General features: G+C 44.8%; 1 protein-coding gene across 1 annotated transcript in view; it reads right to left on the bottom strand.

The window, feature by feature from the left end:
• Positions 1 to 16,137, bottom strand: part of VPS41 (VPS41 subunit of HOPS complex) — a 118,561-nt gene that overhangs the window by 75,268 nt on the left and 27,156 nt on the right. The window contains exons 3-4 of the mRNA XM_083407025.1: positions 12,168 to 12,275; positions 6,558 to 6,635 (exon numbers count right to left, since the gene is read on the bottom strand). Of these exons, the coding sequence (XP_083263151.1) occupies positions 6,558 to 6,635; positions 12,168 to 12,275 (186 nt within the window). The remainder of the gene's footprint in view (positions 1 to 6,557; positions 6,636 to 12,167; positions 12,276 to 16,137) is intronic.

Raw genomic sequence — 16,137 nt, 5'->3', positions numbered from 1 at the left:
CGAACAAGAAAAACATCTCAATGTAAACAACATTCTATTAATGAAAGAACTCTGAATAATTCTAAGTGGTTGCATTTGGCATATGAGCACACAAGCCCTCCCGTTAATAGTACACAGCCTTTCCTCTCTCTAACCTTTCCCTCAAGTGATTTATGAGATCTTGAATGGAACTGGAGTCACCTACATGCCTTATTATTTTTGCCACCAATTCTGAAAAGCTCCAAATCTGAATTCAAAGCTATTTCCCTCTGTATAGGCCAGCAGCACAGTAACAAAAACATGACAATCTGCTGTTTCTTTTGTTCTCGGAGCACTTGGGTGTATCATAAGACATCCCGATCCTTTCTGAGTGGACTGGGAGTTGCTGCAGAGTGGCCCTCACCATCTCTCCAGAAACATCAAAAAATGTAGGCCAAGATAAAAGAGCTCTTTCCCATTTCCATTCCAATTCCTGGGAGTGCCAACTCCTACGTACAGCCAATGGCATAATCCCATGTTGGGCAACATGCTGCTTCTCAAATATTGTGGACTACAACTCTCATCACACCTGACTTTCTGGGGGTGATGGGAGTTGGAGCCCCACAACATCTGAGGGGCACCATACTGGCTACTCCCCAAATAATGCTTTGCCACTGGGAAACCTAAAGAGCTAATAGGCAAAGCAAAAGGACACTGCTGAGTTATTGACAGCTGCGAGACCCCTCAAAACATGATGTTTCCTATGGCCCTCTTTGTTTAGACAAAGAGATCTTGAAGGCAAACATATATTGGATCACCAAACAGAGATTCCTTAGGGTATTGTTGACTGTTCGACGATGAATGATAAAAACTTGGAATTAAAATGGATATACTTTTATCTTTACTCCTCATAAGGTTTGAGAACTTGCAACTTTTAAACAACTACCCACTTCCCTGTCTCTTTCTCACAGGAAAAATGGTGGGTGCAAGCAGAAAATGAAGCTTAGGGGAAAGGGGAAAAGCCAAGGGAATCAGCAGTATGCTAGCTTCTTAGGAGCCAATCCTTTCCAAATCCCCCAATACTTTTAAAAGGTTGTTGGGATTTAGCAAACGCACATCTATCTAATAAGCTTCCTGTCTCTTAAAGAGTTTGGCACAGCGTAGTCTTTTAACTCTGCTGAGCTCCTACAACAGGGAACATACCAAAGGTAATATGCCAAAGCAAGGAGGCGACTTCAGGCTAGTAGTTCAGCAACCGGTTTGCTTATCACAACATGATGGACTGCCCTGCAAGATCTTGCGAGTGTCACCAGACAAGGCCGGCCCACCCATTCGGCAAGGTGAGGCGACTGCCTCAAGCGGCAGGATGCACAGCTGCAGTGGATCAAGCCTCCAAGGATTGCTGCTGCTGCCACCACATCCCCCCCTCTTTTATTTTGCATATCTTTTATTCCTTCGCTGTGTCTGACGCAGGTCTTCACTCTCTCCTTCTTCCCTGGCAATCTGCATAAAGCTGCGACCGCGCAAGCAAAATCTACGTAAGTTGCGGTGCCACTGTACTTCGCGTCTGCGAATGTGAGCAACCCGTTTCAAAGGGAGGGGAGTTGTCCTATTGATTTCAACGGGACTTCAGTGCAACTAACGTTTCTTGAATTGCACCCACAGAGTTAATAAGCAGAGTACCCTGGCAGATTATTTTCAAAAGCGCGTAAACATTCAATTCTGCGGTCTGGTTGGCGTTTCGCTGCTTTGTCTTCTGTGCTACTGACAAAGACGACTGAAATGATGCCGTTAGAGTAATAAACAGAAACATTTACACAGCCTGTCAAAACATGTGAAGTGATAAAGACTAACGCATATGAAAGTGCAACCTGAAGTAAAATATTTCTCCATCTTAAATCAATAAAGTAAACTTCCTTGTTATGTGGGGGCAGGGGGGAGCGAAGCATTATTTTTCTGAAAGCAATTAACTGGGTTCTTTATCTTTCACCGTAATAACACCAACAAAGTCATTATAAGGCTTGCTTCCCTGTCAAATGTAAAACGGTATCAGGGCTGTTTACAAAATGTGTCACCCGTCAAATGTGCATGGGACTGAGGAAGATGAGCTTGTGAGAAAGGAGAGACTGAATATGGGTTGAAGCAGGGCAAAGTGTGGCAGTGGGCGGAGGGGTGGTTTAAAAGGGCTTTCGAAGCATGACACGCTTTGTGGATAATCCCATCAAGGTAATAAGAAGCCTCAGATCAACCTCAATAGTTCCTGTAGCATGAAATCCTTAAAAAAGTAAAGGACCCCTGACAGTTAAGTCCAGTCGAAAATGACTCTGGGGTTGCGGCGCTCATCTCGCTTTACTAGCCGAGGGAGCCGACGTTTGTTCGCAGACAGTTTTTCCGGGTCATGTGACCAACATGACTAAGCCGCTTCTGGTAAAACCAGAACAGCGCACGGAAACGCCGTTTACCTTCCCGCTGGAGCGGTACCTATTTATCTACTTGCATTGGTGTGCTTTCAAACTGCTAGGTTGGCAGGAGCTGGGACTGAGCAACGGGAGCTAACCCTGTCGCGAGGATTCGAACTGCCAACCTTCCGATCGGCAAGCCCAAGGCTCAGTGGTTTACACCACAGCGCCACCCACTTACCTGTTGACAAACCAAGACGGTGTACCAGAAGTTGCCTTCTAGTGAGGGGAGCCATTGGTCCAGCTAGCTTAGCACTGCCTATGTTCACTGGCAGAGGCTCTTCAAGAAGAGGACACTCCCAGGCCTACCTGAAGATACCAGAGATTGACCCTGGGACCTCCTGTGCTGAAGCAGACACTCTACCGCCCAGCGATGGTCCTCCCTCCCAGAATGGGATTGGACAAATTTGTGGAGGCGATGTCTGTCATGGCCCAAAAATGAAACCTCCATAGCTAGAGACAGGACACTTTTGGCAGGAGATGCTTTGCACACGCACCGTGAGACCGTCTTGCTCACAGAAGCATCAAGCTGCCCACTTCGAGACACAGCATGCTGGGCTTAAGCGGACCTTTGGTGTGATCCTGCAGGGGTCTTTCGATGTTCTCAAACACTGAAACTTTAATATGGCTCTAAGTGCTACAAAAACCTCTGGGTTTTCAAGGTTGCAAAGAGGCAACCTGACTACTTTTAACTTTTTCTGCCATTCTGATTAAACAAAAAAATTTCGAATTCTCAAAGCCATCAAATATTTAAAAATAGCCCTTGACGGAGTGTGCAAACACATGTTAAAAAATTCCACAGCAAGGGGGTGGTTCTTAAATATTTCATGCTATTTTCTTAATTCCCCCATTTGAGAAAGGCCTTAGAAGAACAACATGCTGAAAAGATTTCAATTTCCTTCCACCCAAAGAACGCTTCAAAACATTATATATTTAAATTTGTTTTCCACACTCATGCATCACCACTAAACCATTAAATATTAAAAAACCAACCCTGCTTATAAAGCAGTCTGCATTTTCTCCTCTCCAAGGGAAGTGCAACACTTTTGTTGGCACAAGCCATTTCTTGTTACTGTACTTGCTCTAAATATGTATTTATTAAAAACACCAGGCAACAGGGCATGAATTCTCCCTACCCCGCCCCTTCTGAAAGCATTTTCTTGATTTGTTACTTAGCTAAATGTGTTTGTACAGCTCTCACATCTACAACGCTTTAATCTACAAGGATGTCAGTCGCGGCAATAATTATATTAATAAATTGTAGAGCATCTTAAGAAAAGATGAAGAGGCATTTGGAATTAATATGCTGTAAATCGCTTCCGCACCTTCCTTTGTCAGTGGAGTTAGCCAGGCTTTTCTTCTCCATTGCCTTTAAGTCATAATTTTCAACTCATTTGACACATTTCATCTCACTCAAAGCACTGAACCCTAATACAAGAGAACACCAGTATGTCAGATGCTCAGGATCCAAGAACACATATCGGTTAATCTTAAGCAGGTGTCACCGACGAAGATGCAGCCATGTTGGGGAGAGGGAAGGCGGGCGGGAGAGAAACATATCGAAATAATCAGCGTACGGTCAGGAGTCGTTAGGGATTCTGCAACGTTTTCAGAAGACCCGCCCTCCGTTTAAGTTAAGTTGCCCCCTCACTGTATTTCAGGCTGAAGCTTGGAGAACGGGAGCTCTTTTGTTGAACAAAAATAGCCTTTTGCCCTTTCGTATCTCCCACTACTTTCACCTTTCAAAGAGGGCTTGAAACAAAAGTTGGATAAACAGTTATATTTGGGCAATGGTCATGAGCTACTCAGAATGTCACATAGAATGTCACATAGAGGATGTCACATAGAGGAGGGAGAAAGGTTGTTTTCTGCTGCTCCAGAGAAGCGGACACGGAGCAATGGATCCAAACTACAAGAAAGAAGATTCCACCTAAACATTAGGAAGAACTTCCTGACAGTAAGAGCTGTTCGACAGTGGAATTTGCTGCCAAGGAATGTGGTGGAGTCTCTTTCTTTGGAGGTCTTTAAGCAGAGGCTTGACAACCATATGTCAGGAGTGCTCTGATGGTGTTTCCTGCTTGGCAGGGGGTTGGACTCGATGGCCCTTGTGGTCTCTTCCAACTCTATGATTCTATGATTCTATTATTCTAGAACTACGAGGGCAATAGATACCTAATTTTTTGTCACCTACAGATTGATCTAGCACTTCAGAGGCACCTGAGGGCATACAGTGGTGCTGACGCCATGTTTGAGGGGAGTCCAGGAACATGCCCTGTGTGCCCCACTCGCCAACTGCTTCTCCTGTTCCCCTCTCCCCTCATTCCCATGCCCATCCCTACCAGGGCAGCGGAAAAGGAGTGTCTCATTTTCTTTGTTTTCACCCCCAAAACAAAAGAATACAGGATTTCTTCCTTACCACAAGCAACCCAACCCTGTTGCCTTTACAAGGCCGCTGGGAAGGGTCTCCTTTCTTCTTCCAACCCCTTTTTCTTATCAAGGCTGTTGGACACACCAGCTCTAGCATAATCCTACCCCTGTCTACTCAGAAGGAAGTCCCACTGAGTTCTACAGAGCTTACTCCCAGGTTAACAGGCACCAGATCCAAGGGCAGCCAGCACAGCGGGGTGGCCCACAGCATCTATCTGTCTGTCTATACATACACACACACACAAAAAAAACCCTTCAATAAGTTGCTCCTAGAAGTGGGTTTGGGGGAACAATTGTACAATTAATTTTTTTAAAAAAATAAAAAGTAACCTTTCACCTTTCACATAAAAGACTGCTATGTCAGCATCAGAACACGCGTTATGTTTTGCAAGCATGTTGACACCTTGTGATGGACACTTTCATAAGTGCTGACAATGGTCTTAAAAAAAAACACCAAAAAAGGCCTACTGGAACATGTGACAATGCAAGACAAATACTATAAATATTTTTCTTCAGCAGCAACTGCATACGGCCTACAAGAGGTATATTTTATGCCCCAGAATATGACTTTACATAAATTCTGCAATGTGTTTGTTCTCTAAGATTCCAGGAAATCACATGGAGAGGGGGGGGGGAATCTTCCTCTTCTCCTTCAATCAATACAATCCCTTAAGAGACCAAGCTTCAGGACATTCACATAAAATATTAGCTTTATATATTTGCAGTAGATAAACTGAAGTAGCAAGGCAATCAATCAATTTTCAATTACTTTTGGCATCTCAATATGATAGGACACATACTAACTATCAACAATAGTGAAGCTAACGAACTGCTCCGTGCCTATAGATGCCACAAGGACCCAAGGCATGCAGATGAGTTGTGTTAATTGTGACCGGGGCTACAGCACCAAGTGTGGCCCTGAAAATAGCCATATTCCAAAGACACTGTGGGACCAAGCCACCAGCACTGACCACAATGCTTGGGTAACACATGAACTGGGCCCTAGTTGAGACGGTTGGGGGAACCGCTGGCTACTATTCGTTTTTCAATGGCTGCCATCCTGCCTGCCGTGCAGGATGTTGTATGTTGTCTGCTCCAGTGAATCTGAACCCTGTTGTGTTGTGCTACTTAAGTCCAGGTCACATAGCTGGCAGTAGTACAGTGGTGCCTCGCAAGACGAAAAGAATCCGTTCCGCGAGTCTCTTAGTCTTGCGGGTTTTTTCGTTTTGCGAAGCAAGCCCATTAGCGGATTAGCGCTATTAGCGGTTTAGCGGCTATTAGCAGCTATTAAAGGCTTAAGGGATTAGCGGATTAGCTGCTAAAAGGCTATTAGCAGCTATTAAAGGCTTAAGGGATTAGCGGATTAGCTGCTAAAAGGCTATTAGCGGCTTAGATCAGCTGATAAGCGGCTTAGCGAACAGCTGATAAGCGGCTTAGGGGCTTGGGAAAAGGGCTGGGAGGGGGAAAAAAACCCCAGGAATCGCAAGGCATTTTCGTCTTGCGAAGCAAGCCCATAGCAAATTCGTCCTGCGAAGCACCTCCAAAACGGAAAACCCTTTCGTCTAGCGGGTTTTCCGTCTTGCGAGGCATTTGTCTTGCGGGGCACCACTGTACACTTGTCAAAAAAGGGGCTCAGAGGAGATCAACAAAATTCTGGATGTGGTGGGTTGTTCCAAATATAGCATGAGGCTGCAAAGAAGTAGTTGTACTTACAATGTCAAACTTCTGGGTGATATTCCCCTGGACATCGAGTAAATAAACTTTCCCATAATGCGTTCCAAGTGCCAAAAACTGAAGAGAGGAAAAAGAAGATACTCAGTGAAAATTAAGACTTTCCATGATTCACGTACATTATTGTGCTGGTGCATGCTAGCTGTCAAAAGTCATCTACTGATGATGAATGTTGGCCGGCAGTCTCCTCCTGCTGCCTCCTAGTCTATTGTGGCAAATCACAAAGGCAGTGTGAAGACAGGGGCTCATCCTGGCATATGCTGAAGAATCAAATGATAACATTTGATGAACTATCACTTTCGGTATTGGCTTAGCTAGACCAAGGAGTTGAAACAAAATAATCCATGACTAAGGCCACCACTGAAGGACGCAGGTGGCGCTGTGGGTAAAACCTCAGTGCCTAGGACTTGCCGATCGTATGGTTGGCGGTTCGAATCCCCACGGCAGGGTCAGCTCCCGTCGTTCGGTCCCAGCGCCTCCCAACCTAGCAGTTCGAAAGCACCCCTAAGTGCAAGTAGATAAATAGGTACCGCTTTCTAGCGGAAAGGTAAACGGTGTTTCCGTGTGCTGCGCTGGTGCCGGCTCGCCAGAGCAGCTTTGTCACACTGGCCACGTGACCCAGAAGTGTCCTCGGACAGTGCTGGCCCCGGGCCTCTTAAGTGAGATGGTCGCACAACCCTAGAGTCAGACACGACTGGCCCGTACAGGCAGGGGTACCTTTACCTTTAAGGCCACCACAGATTTTTTTTAAAAGCCAGTTCCTGACCTCTGCCTCTTTGTTGCACCGCACCTTCATCATGACGGAAGCATCAAGCTGGTGCGTGTTAAGTGTGTAAAAGTGGGACTGCTGCTAACCTACAGATGGAGGTTGGGTGGATACCCAAGACAACATGTCCCAAGCAAGCTCAGAAGAGGAGGTAGCTTCGCACCTGAGAAGTGGGAGTGAAAGAAGAAAGGGAAAAGTGGAGTGAAGAAGCCAGGACACTGGAGGAGGGAGAATGAAGTGGGGGTTTTCTGTGCCTCTGCCACCACCTGTCCAAGGCACGTGGTTAGATAGTACATATGAAGAAGAGTTTGGATTTGATATCCCGCTTTATCACTACCCGAAGGAGTCTCAGAGCGGCTCACATTCTCCTTTCCCTTCCTCCCCACCCCACAACAAACACTCTGTGAGGTGAGTGGGGCTGAGAGACTTCAAGGAAGTGTGACTGGCCCAAGGTCACCCAGCAGCTGCATGTATGTAGAGGAGCGGGGAAGCGAACCCGGTTCACCAGATTACTAGTCCACCGCTCATAACCATTACACCACACTGGCTCTCATATAAAGCTTTGTGGCACAAAAACAAGTCACTTAAAAAACAACAACAACAACGTATAAACGGAATTGCTTGCTTTTAAAACTGCCCCTCCATTTTAAACCATCCCTAACATCCCAACAAGCACTGAGGTTATCTCAACTATTTTTCCTGCATCCAGTTCTTAATCACGTGGGGAGATAGATTAATAATAATAATAATAATAATAATAATAATAATAATATAAACTTTTATTTATATCCCGCCCTCCCCGGCCAAAGTTGGGCTCAGGGCGGCTAACATCAAATATATAACATTAGTATAAAATCAAGCAATAATTAAATTACCTCCTAAAAACAGGTCAAAATCAAATTAAAGTCTAATTAGATGGCTTTCCACAGGGTTAGGGTTGGGAACAGTAAGTGCTCATCAGCCCAACTGTTTACACAGATCTTATATGGGCCTGTGAGAATGCTGGGAAGCCTTTTTCATACTAGTTCTTATACAAAAAGAAAAGGGGAGTCAGGCTGAGCCCTGACCAAAGGCCTGGCAGAACAACTTCATCTTGTCAAATATGTCAAATCCCGCAGGGCCCTGAACTCTTGTGGCAGAGTGTTCCACCAGGTTGGGGCCAAGGCTGAAAAGGCCCTGGCCCTGGTTGAGGCCAGCCTAATCTCTCTGAGGCCTGGGATCTCCAAGGTGTTATTATTTGTAGACCGTAAGGTCCTCTGTGGGGCGTACCAGGAGAGGCGGTCCCATAGGTATGAGGGTCCTGGGCCATATAGGGCTTGAAAGGTTAAAACCAGCACCTTAAACCTGATCCTGTACTCCACCGGGAGCCAATGCAGCTGGTATAGCACTGGATGAATGTGATCCCGCAGCGAGGACCCCATAAGGAGTCTCACCACAGCATTCTGCACCCGCTGGAGTTTCTGGGTTAGTTTCAAGAGCAGCCCCGCATAGAGCGAGTTACAACAATCCAGTCTGGAGGTGACCGCCGCGTGGATCACAGTGGCGAGATCAGGGCAGGAGAGGTAAAGGACCAATTGCACATATAAGCAAATTAGCACAGAATCATGTCATCTTTTCCTTGAAAAGGTGGGTCTCTCTCTCTCTCTCTCTCTCTCTCTCTCTCTCTCTCTCTCTCTCTTTCTCTCTCTCTCTTTCTCTCGGACAGGTCAGTCCCAGTTTAATCTACAAAGAAGATGGCAATGCAAATGACCCAGCCTGCTCTGGTCCTGCGGTCAAACCTTTCAGCCATAAAAACAGGTCGGAAACCAGCATTAAGTGTGTGCAGTGTGCATAGAGCACATGTGCTGCATGAGCACATAGAATACCCCCCCACACAAACCCCCCCCCCACAAAATAAGGGCTCTACTTGCTATTTCATAATATAACAAAACCCCAGGCAGGGTTATTATTTATATATTTAGATTCTAAACAGAGATCTAGTTTATGCTACCGAATTCTGAGGACTAAAAACAAATTAAGCAACAAAATGTTTGGCGCTCCTTTATATAGATGAGGATGCATTCGCCCCCGCACCTTTTCTTTAGCATTACTCAAGTGGTCAGACTCCTAAATTCTCTGTATTTCATTGCATGTGAGCATGCTTCATTGCAGCCTATAATGAAATGCTCAAATTTACAGGCACTACTAAGTGTGTCAGTCAAGCAGCACAATCTTTTTTTTTTCTAAAAAAAAATAACCTTACAGAAAGTCAAGGTTCAAAAGGATTTATCAAAATGGAATTGCTTAAAATGAAATTTCAGTTCAGGCACTTAAAATATGAAGCCACATTAAAGAGAAGTCAAAAAAGAGAAGGGGGGGAGAGAGAGAGAGGAGAGAAGGGGTTCATTAGAAATTCATCTCCTGCAATGCCTTTCACTCCTGCAAGGTTGCCTTTTTACAGGAAGAAAAAAGTCCCCCGGGTAAAAAAATCAATACTAGTTAATAAAACATCAGGTGTGCAGACATAACTAGGTATGACTATTCCACTGCACAGGGCTGCCTGAATGCACCAGGTGCCATGACGATTAGTCATCCAATGCAGACAGCGAGTCCAGTGAAAATATGTTTTAGCATTGCAAGGAAAAAAATAATAATTCTGGAGGGAAATTAGTCTGAATATATGCCACTCTTCGGTACTCCAAACAAAGCCAAATTGTTCTAATCAAAACGTACATCTATCATACAGGCTACGGTTTTATTTATCTTTCATAGGGTTTGATTTCTTTCTTTTTTTAAGGGATACACATGCACACACACACACCACCCTCAGTTTTTAGCCTCAGCATTGTAAGAGACCAATTCCTAAAAGACACCTAGACTTCAGCTTCTAACATTATTGATCCTACTCATAAATAGTGTAGTTTGCTAGAAAACCAAAAGTGCTCAGTTACTTAAAACAACTCTGCTGTTGTGTTGTTCTCTGTGACACTATAATTAGGGTAGAACTTGGACAGCTCCAAATATAGAAAATACTTATAGCGTTGCCCAATAAATTTACTTCTTCTTTTTTTCTTTTTAAAGGAAGCGTCATAGTTCCAGATGAAAATTGTCAGCTGTCAGATCACAGAAACTTTCAAAGATCAGTTTGGCTGAACCTTTGGTGATCCATAATCTCATTAAGCACTGGGCATTTCCTGTTACGAGGAACCTTTTATGACCCGGGGCAGGCTGCGTTTGTGCAACAAGGAATCTCTGCAAAATAACATAAAATCAGAATGGGAAGGGACCACAAGGGTCATCTAGTCCAACCCCCTGTATTTTATCCCTTTTTAAAAAAGGAAGGAAACAAAAGTGGGAAGGGGTGGAGAAAGAGATGTGGGCTTTTGGATCATATCCCTTTATGTCTTTATTGTGTGAAGGGATGCAAAACAGTTTATTTCTTATTACAAGCAGAAAGGGAACTAGTCAAAGCTCAGTAGGCATTAGATCTTTTCACACATAGAATTGTAGAATTACACGAGACGGCTATTTTATGTAACATACCCAAAACCTTAATACAGGAAGGATCAACGTGTATTGGCCAAGGGTGTATAATTCTAATCTCAAGGTGAGGTGGGTGCTTTAATTTGAGGCTTGCCCAAGTTGAACAAGGAGATGTATGATGCTGTAGGCAAGAGAAAAACTTATATCCCTAAGCTTAAATCGAACTGTTCAACTAAACTTATCCTATCCAGGTAAGTAGACCAATCATCGGTTATTTGCAGAGGTAAACCCTGGAAGATTACCATTGTACCAACTTAGGGGGTATGTGACATAAGTCAACATTGCATGTCCAAGGTAAAAGGTAAAGGGACTCCTGACCGTTAGGTCCAGTCGTGGACGACTCTGGGGTTGCAGCACTCATCTCGCTTTACTGGTCATGTGGCCAGCATGACTAAGCCACTTCTGGTGAACCAGAGCAGCGCACGGAAGCGCCGTTTACCTTCCCGCCAGAGCGGTACCTATTTTTCTACTTGCACTGGTGTGCTTTCAAACTACTAGGTTGGCAGGAGCAGGGACCAAGCAACGGGACTCACCCCCTTGCGGGGATTCGAACCGCCGACCTTCCAATCGGCAAGCCCTAGGCTCTGTGGTTTAGACCACAGCACCACCCGCGTCCAAGGATATGGAAATCTAATTTCAGATGCCTGTTAACATCAATATATAGTCACATCCTTGTACATATATAAAAAACCAACCCTTCGCTTAGATTCCTTACATTACATCTCTCTTTCCCCTTCTATTACCTCTAACTTAACTGGGGTGCACTTGACCCCAGGAATATAATGTAAGGTTTTCAAGCATGGGTGAGTGGTAGGTGACTTGAAGAAAAACAGTAAATGCAAATAATTTATCCCAGCACGGGGCTGAGTGGAGGTCATGTTTATTCACCAAGCACTTGACAAAAACGTCAAAAAAGTGATTGGATAATAGGTGGCTGCAGGAGATTTGCCAAGTAAAGAATTTAAATCAAAACCACCTCCCCTGTCCTCCACTTCTTCAGAAGTGGCAGCTAACACAGAACTACTCCAGGGACAAATTGGGCAGCGTGCGAAGAGCTCACAGTAGTCAGAACTCACTTAGTGAATCTCTAAGCAAATAATTGCCTATACCCTCTTGCTTGCCGGGAAACAAATTCTCAGCAACTGGAAGCATCTCTACAGTGTTTCTCACCACAATTTAGAGCTTCTGGTATCATCTATACCCAAATCTCAACTGTTTTGGTGAAGCCGGCACAAATCTACATTTTTAAAATATTACATATCTGTGTGCATTAAAAACAAACAAACAAACAAACAAACTCTTACCTTCTCATGAACCATCATGCAACTGGCGACGTCCTTTTGAAGAATTTCCGTAACGCCATTAGAAAGCCTTTCATACTTCAGCTTGGGCTCTTCTTCACTGTCATCCTCCTGGATTAATAAATTTTAAGAGAAAAGAGGGATACTAGTTTTCCTCAGGTTTACACACTTCTACTCTTCCCACTCCACCCCAAAATAAAAATACTGCATAGCAACAGCCATAGATGGTCCCCCATAAACTCTTTCTAACAACCACTAAGAAATGGAAGCCAAAATACCAACTTCCAACTCTGAAATTCCTGGCACCTGAATTCTGATAGCATTTTTTTCTTTTCCTCAACATGGTAGTCAATACTAGCTCAGGAAATGCTTAATAATTTCTTAAAAGCAGGAGGGGAAAATCCAGAAGTGTACTTGACAAAATAAAAGAAAGCCCAATATTCTAATTACTACACAAAGTACATCACATTTTTACTTATTTTCAAAATTTGTATACTTTTTAACTGTTGAAACTTCCAAGAGGCTTACACGGAGCAGAACATATAGTGTACATTACAATTATCAATGAAAAGTCAGAAGTTAAAAACAAGTTGACTAAAAATAAAAAATATCCACCCTATTTTGGGTGGTGGTGGGGAGAACACACTCTCCGTACTCCAAGGAACCTCTCAGAAGCAAAAAGTCACTTGCAGTTTTACTCTAAATCCTGAATATTAGGCAGGCAGCTCCTGTTTGGCACTTAGGTGCCCACTTAGACCTTTTTACCCAGGTTTTCTCTGTGGAGTGATCCAGCTATGCTGATGCACCAATCTAATCCACTGATTTATGACACGTTCTGTATCTGTTATATGTATTTTCATTGTTGATTTTTACACCATGATATTTTAAAAATATTGGTGGTATAGAAATTATTGCAAATAAATAATATAAAAACAGAGTTGAAACAATCCGTTGTGCACCTCGAAATGGAAACCCTATGAGTTTTAGACAACATCAAAAAGGATGTTTCTGAAGCTTAGGAAACATACATTTTTCAGTGTCGTTTCTTTCCATTTGTATCCTACCCACTCCCTCTTGCCAAAGGAAGCAACAGTTTCTTTAAATGAGTATTCCCAACACATTATTTTTCCGTGTGCATAGTGCTTTTACAAAGAATGAAAGGATGGCTCTCCACCACAAGGGGCTTGCAATCTAGAAGAAGTGGAAGGCTGGAGAAGAGAGGGGGAGAATGTGCAATGACTGCCGTTACATCTACTTAGGCTTACAGGAATTACAGACATAAAAAAGTAGAAATTACATACTACTTAATGACATGAAAAGCCAGCCACAGAGTGGAAGCCTCACAACATTCCCAGTTAGAGTAGACCATTAGAGGAAAGAGGGCTTCCGACCTTGAAATCTTGGGCAGAATCAAAACACTATTTCAGTCACTTGAACCTATTCTTTGTATCCGCCATTGGCTAACTGATGGTGTTAACCACACGTGGACAATGTGCAGGTAGCTTTGCGGGTTCCTCAAAGGATGCTCAACCCCACACCCGCACTCGTTGTCCTGTGCTGACAACCGCATTCCTGCGACCCACCAAACAGCGGATTGTCTGTCAGCTGGGAAGCATGGGCAGGTGTACAATGCAGCTGTCAAGAATCTTTTCCATGCTTTCCCTCACCCTTACCCCCTACCCACCTAGCTAGCAATGCGAAGAGCCCATGGATGTGCACATTCCTCAGTTGTTCCCACAAGTGCCCATTAGCTGGGTAGTTGGGACGTGGGTGGCCTAGAACTTGCCGATCAGAAGGTCGGCGGTTCAAATCCCTGCGACGGGGTGAGCTCCCATTGCTCGGTCCCAGCTCCTGCCAACCTAGCAGTTTGAAACCACATCAAAGTGCAAGTAGATAAATAGGTACCGCTCCGGCAGGAAGGTAAACGGCATTTCCGTGTGCTGCTCTGGTTTGCCAGAAGCAGCTTAGTCATGGTGGCCACATGACCTGGAAGCTGAACGCCGGCTCCCTCGGCCAGTAAAGCGAGATGAGTGCCACAACCCCAGAGTTGGTCACGACTGGACTTAACTGTCAGGGGTCCTTTACCTTTTTAAGGATTTCATGCTATAGGAACTATTGAGGTTGATCTGAGGCTTCTTATTACCTTGATGGGATTATCCACAAAGCGTGTCATGCTTCGAAAGTCCTTTTAAACCACCCCTCCGCCCACTGCCACACTTTGCACGGAGGTGCTATGAGATCAAGAGGAGAGGTTTAAAACTCCCTATCACCTTGCACCAAACTGGGGGTGAGGGAGTATGCACATGTGTGTACACATGAGAACAGTGTTAGAAACTCAGATATATAAGCTAGACACCAAATGGCTCCTTAAACCAGGGATACAGTCACCAAAACAGAAGGGCTAGTTGCCATTTTGGGGCCAGACGGCTCGAAAGTCGTATTTTTCAGTACGACTTCTTGGTTTCTGAAATTCATTCTGACTGTGCAGACAAAATATAATGGACAGAATTCTTCAGGATGTGTTGCTTGTGTGTGAAAGCAGTCAAGATGCATGGATCCTCAGGCACGCACCTCCAGGTGGTGGAGAAGTCAGGCGCCAACCTGCCGCCCAGGCATCTTCACTTGGTCGCAAGTGGCCAATAAAGGTAAAGGGTACCCCTGCCCGTCAGGGCCAGTCGTGACCGACTCTAGGGTTGCGCTCTCATCTCGCTCAAGAGGCCGGGAGCCGACGCCGTCCGAAGACACTTCCGGGTCACGTGGCCAGCTGCATCTGGCGAGCCAGCACCAGCGCCGCACACGGAAACACTGTTTACCTTCCCGCTATAAAGCGGTCCCTATTTATCTACTTGCACTTAAGGGTGCTTTCGAACTGCTAGGTTGGCAGGAGCTGGGACCGAACGACGGGAGCTCACCCCGTCGCGGGGATTCGAACCGCCGACCTTACGATCAGCAAGTCCTAGGCACTGAGGTTTTACCCACAGCGCCACTCGCTGTCCTGCCAATAGCCAGGTGCAAAATTTTTCCTGCCACCTGGAAAACTTTGAACGCCTCGTGAGAGTGAGCAGGCAGAAGGCTCTATGTGTCTGTGGTTGAGACTGGGGTGTGTTGGCATCCCTGGTGTAAATTAAAGATTTGAATGCAGGTTTTCCTAGGCTGCATTGGTTTCCTAGAGGTGGAAATACTCAAGATTAAAGAAAGACAATTAACCCACCAATAAAATCCCAATGTTGAAGTAGTCAGAAAGCCAAGCAATTCAAGAATGACTCCAAGAACAAAACTTCCACGTGTCTCACCTCTGAGGTAGGTAACTTCTGAACCCATCCATCCTTCAAGTATAGGCTTATATCAGCCAGCCCCATAGATATTTGAGCTTCCTAAGACTCCCAAAGCTCACACCACTATGATCACCCCCCCCCAAAAAAAGTATTGAGAATCATTATGGGCAAGTTTAGGGCTTCTAAGGCCTGTTGGGTGAATTTCTACATGCCCAACTTTAGTTGTTTTGCTGCTTGATCAGTTGTTTGATCAGGGATCCACATATTTTGATTGGCTTGGTGGTCAGCAATCATTGTAGTCACCAATGACCCCCCTTAAGTGGGTAGATCTAATGCATGGGTAGGCAAACTAAGGCCCAGGGGCCGGATCTGGCCCAATCACCTTCTAAATCTGGCCCATGGACAGTCCAGGAATCAGAGTGTTTTTACATAAGTAGAATGTGTCCTTTTATTTAAAATGCATCTCTGGGTTATTTGTAGGGCATAGGAATTCGTTCATTCTTTTCCCCAAAATATAGTCCGGCCCCCCACAAGGTCTGAGGGACAGTGGACCGGCCCCCTGCTGAAAAAGTTTGCTGACCCCTGATCTAATGCATCCAATCTGGTGCCCTCCGTACGTCTTGCAATCTAACTTTCATTAGCCTTAGACTGCATGGCCAATGGCCAGGGAAGACAGGACAGAGACCATAGAGAGGGAA

The sequence above is a fragment of the Podarcis tiliguerta genome (genome assembly GCF_965153285.1).
Source record: "Podarcis tiliguerta genome assembly, chromosome: 12".
NCBI classification, from domain to species: domain Eukaryota; kingdom Metazoa; phylum Chordata; class Lepidosauria; order Squamata; family Lacertidae; genus Podarcis; species Podarcis tiliguerta.
The sequence above is the reverse complement of the archived record's forward strand: the minus strand, read 5'-3'. Positions and strand labels throughout refer to the sequence as shown.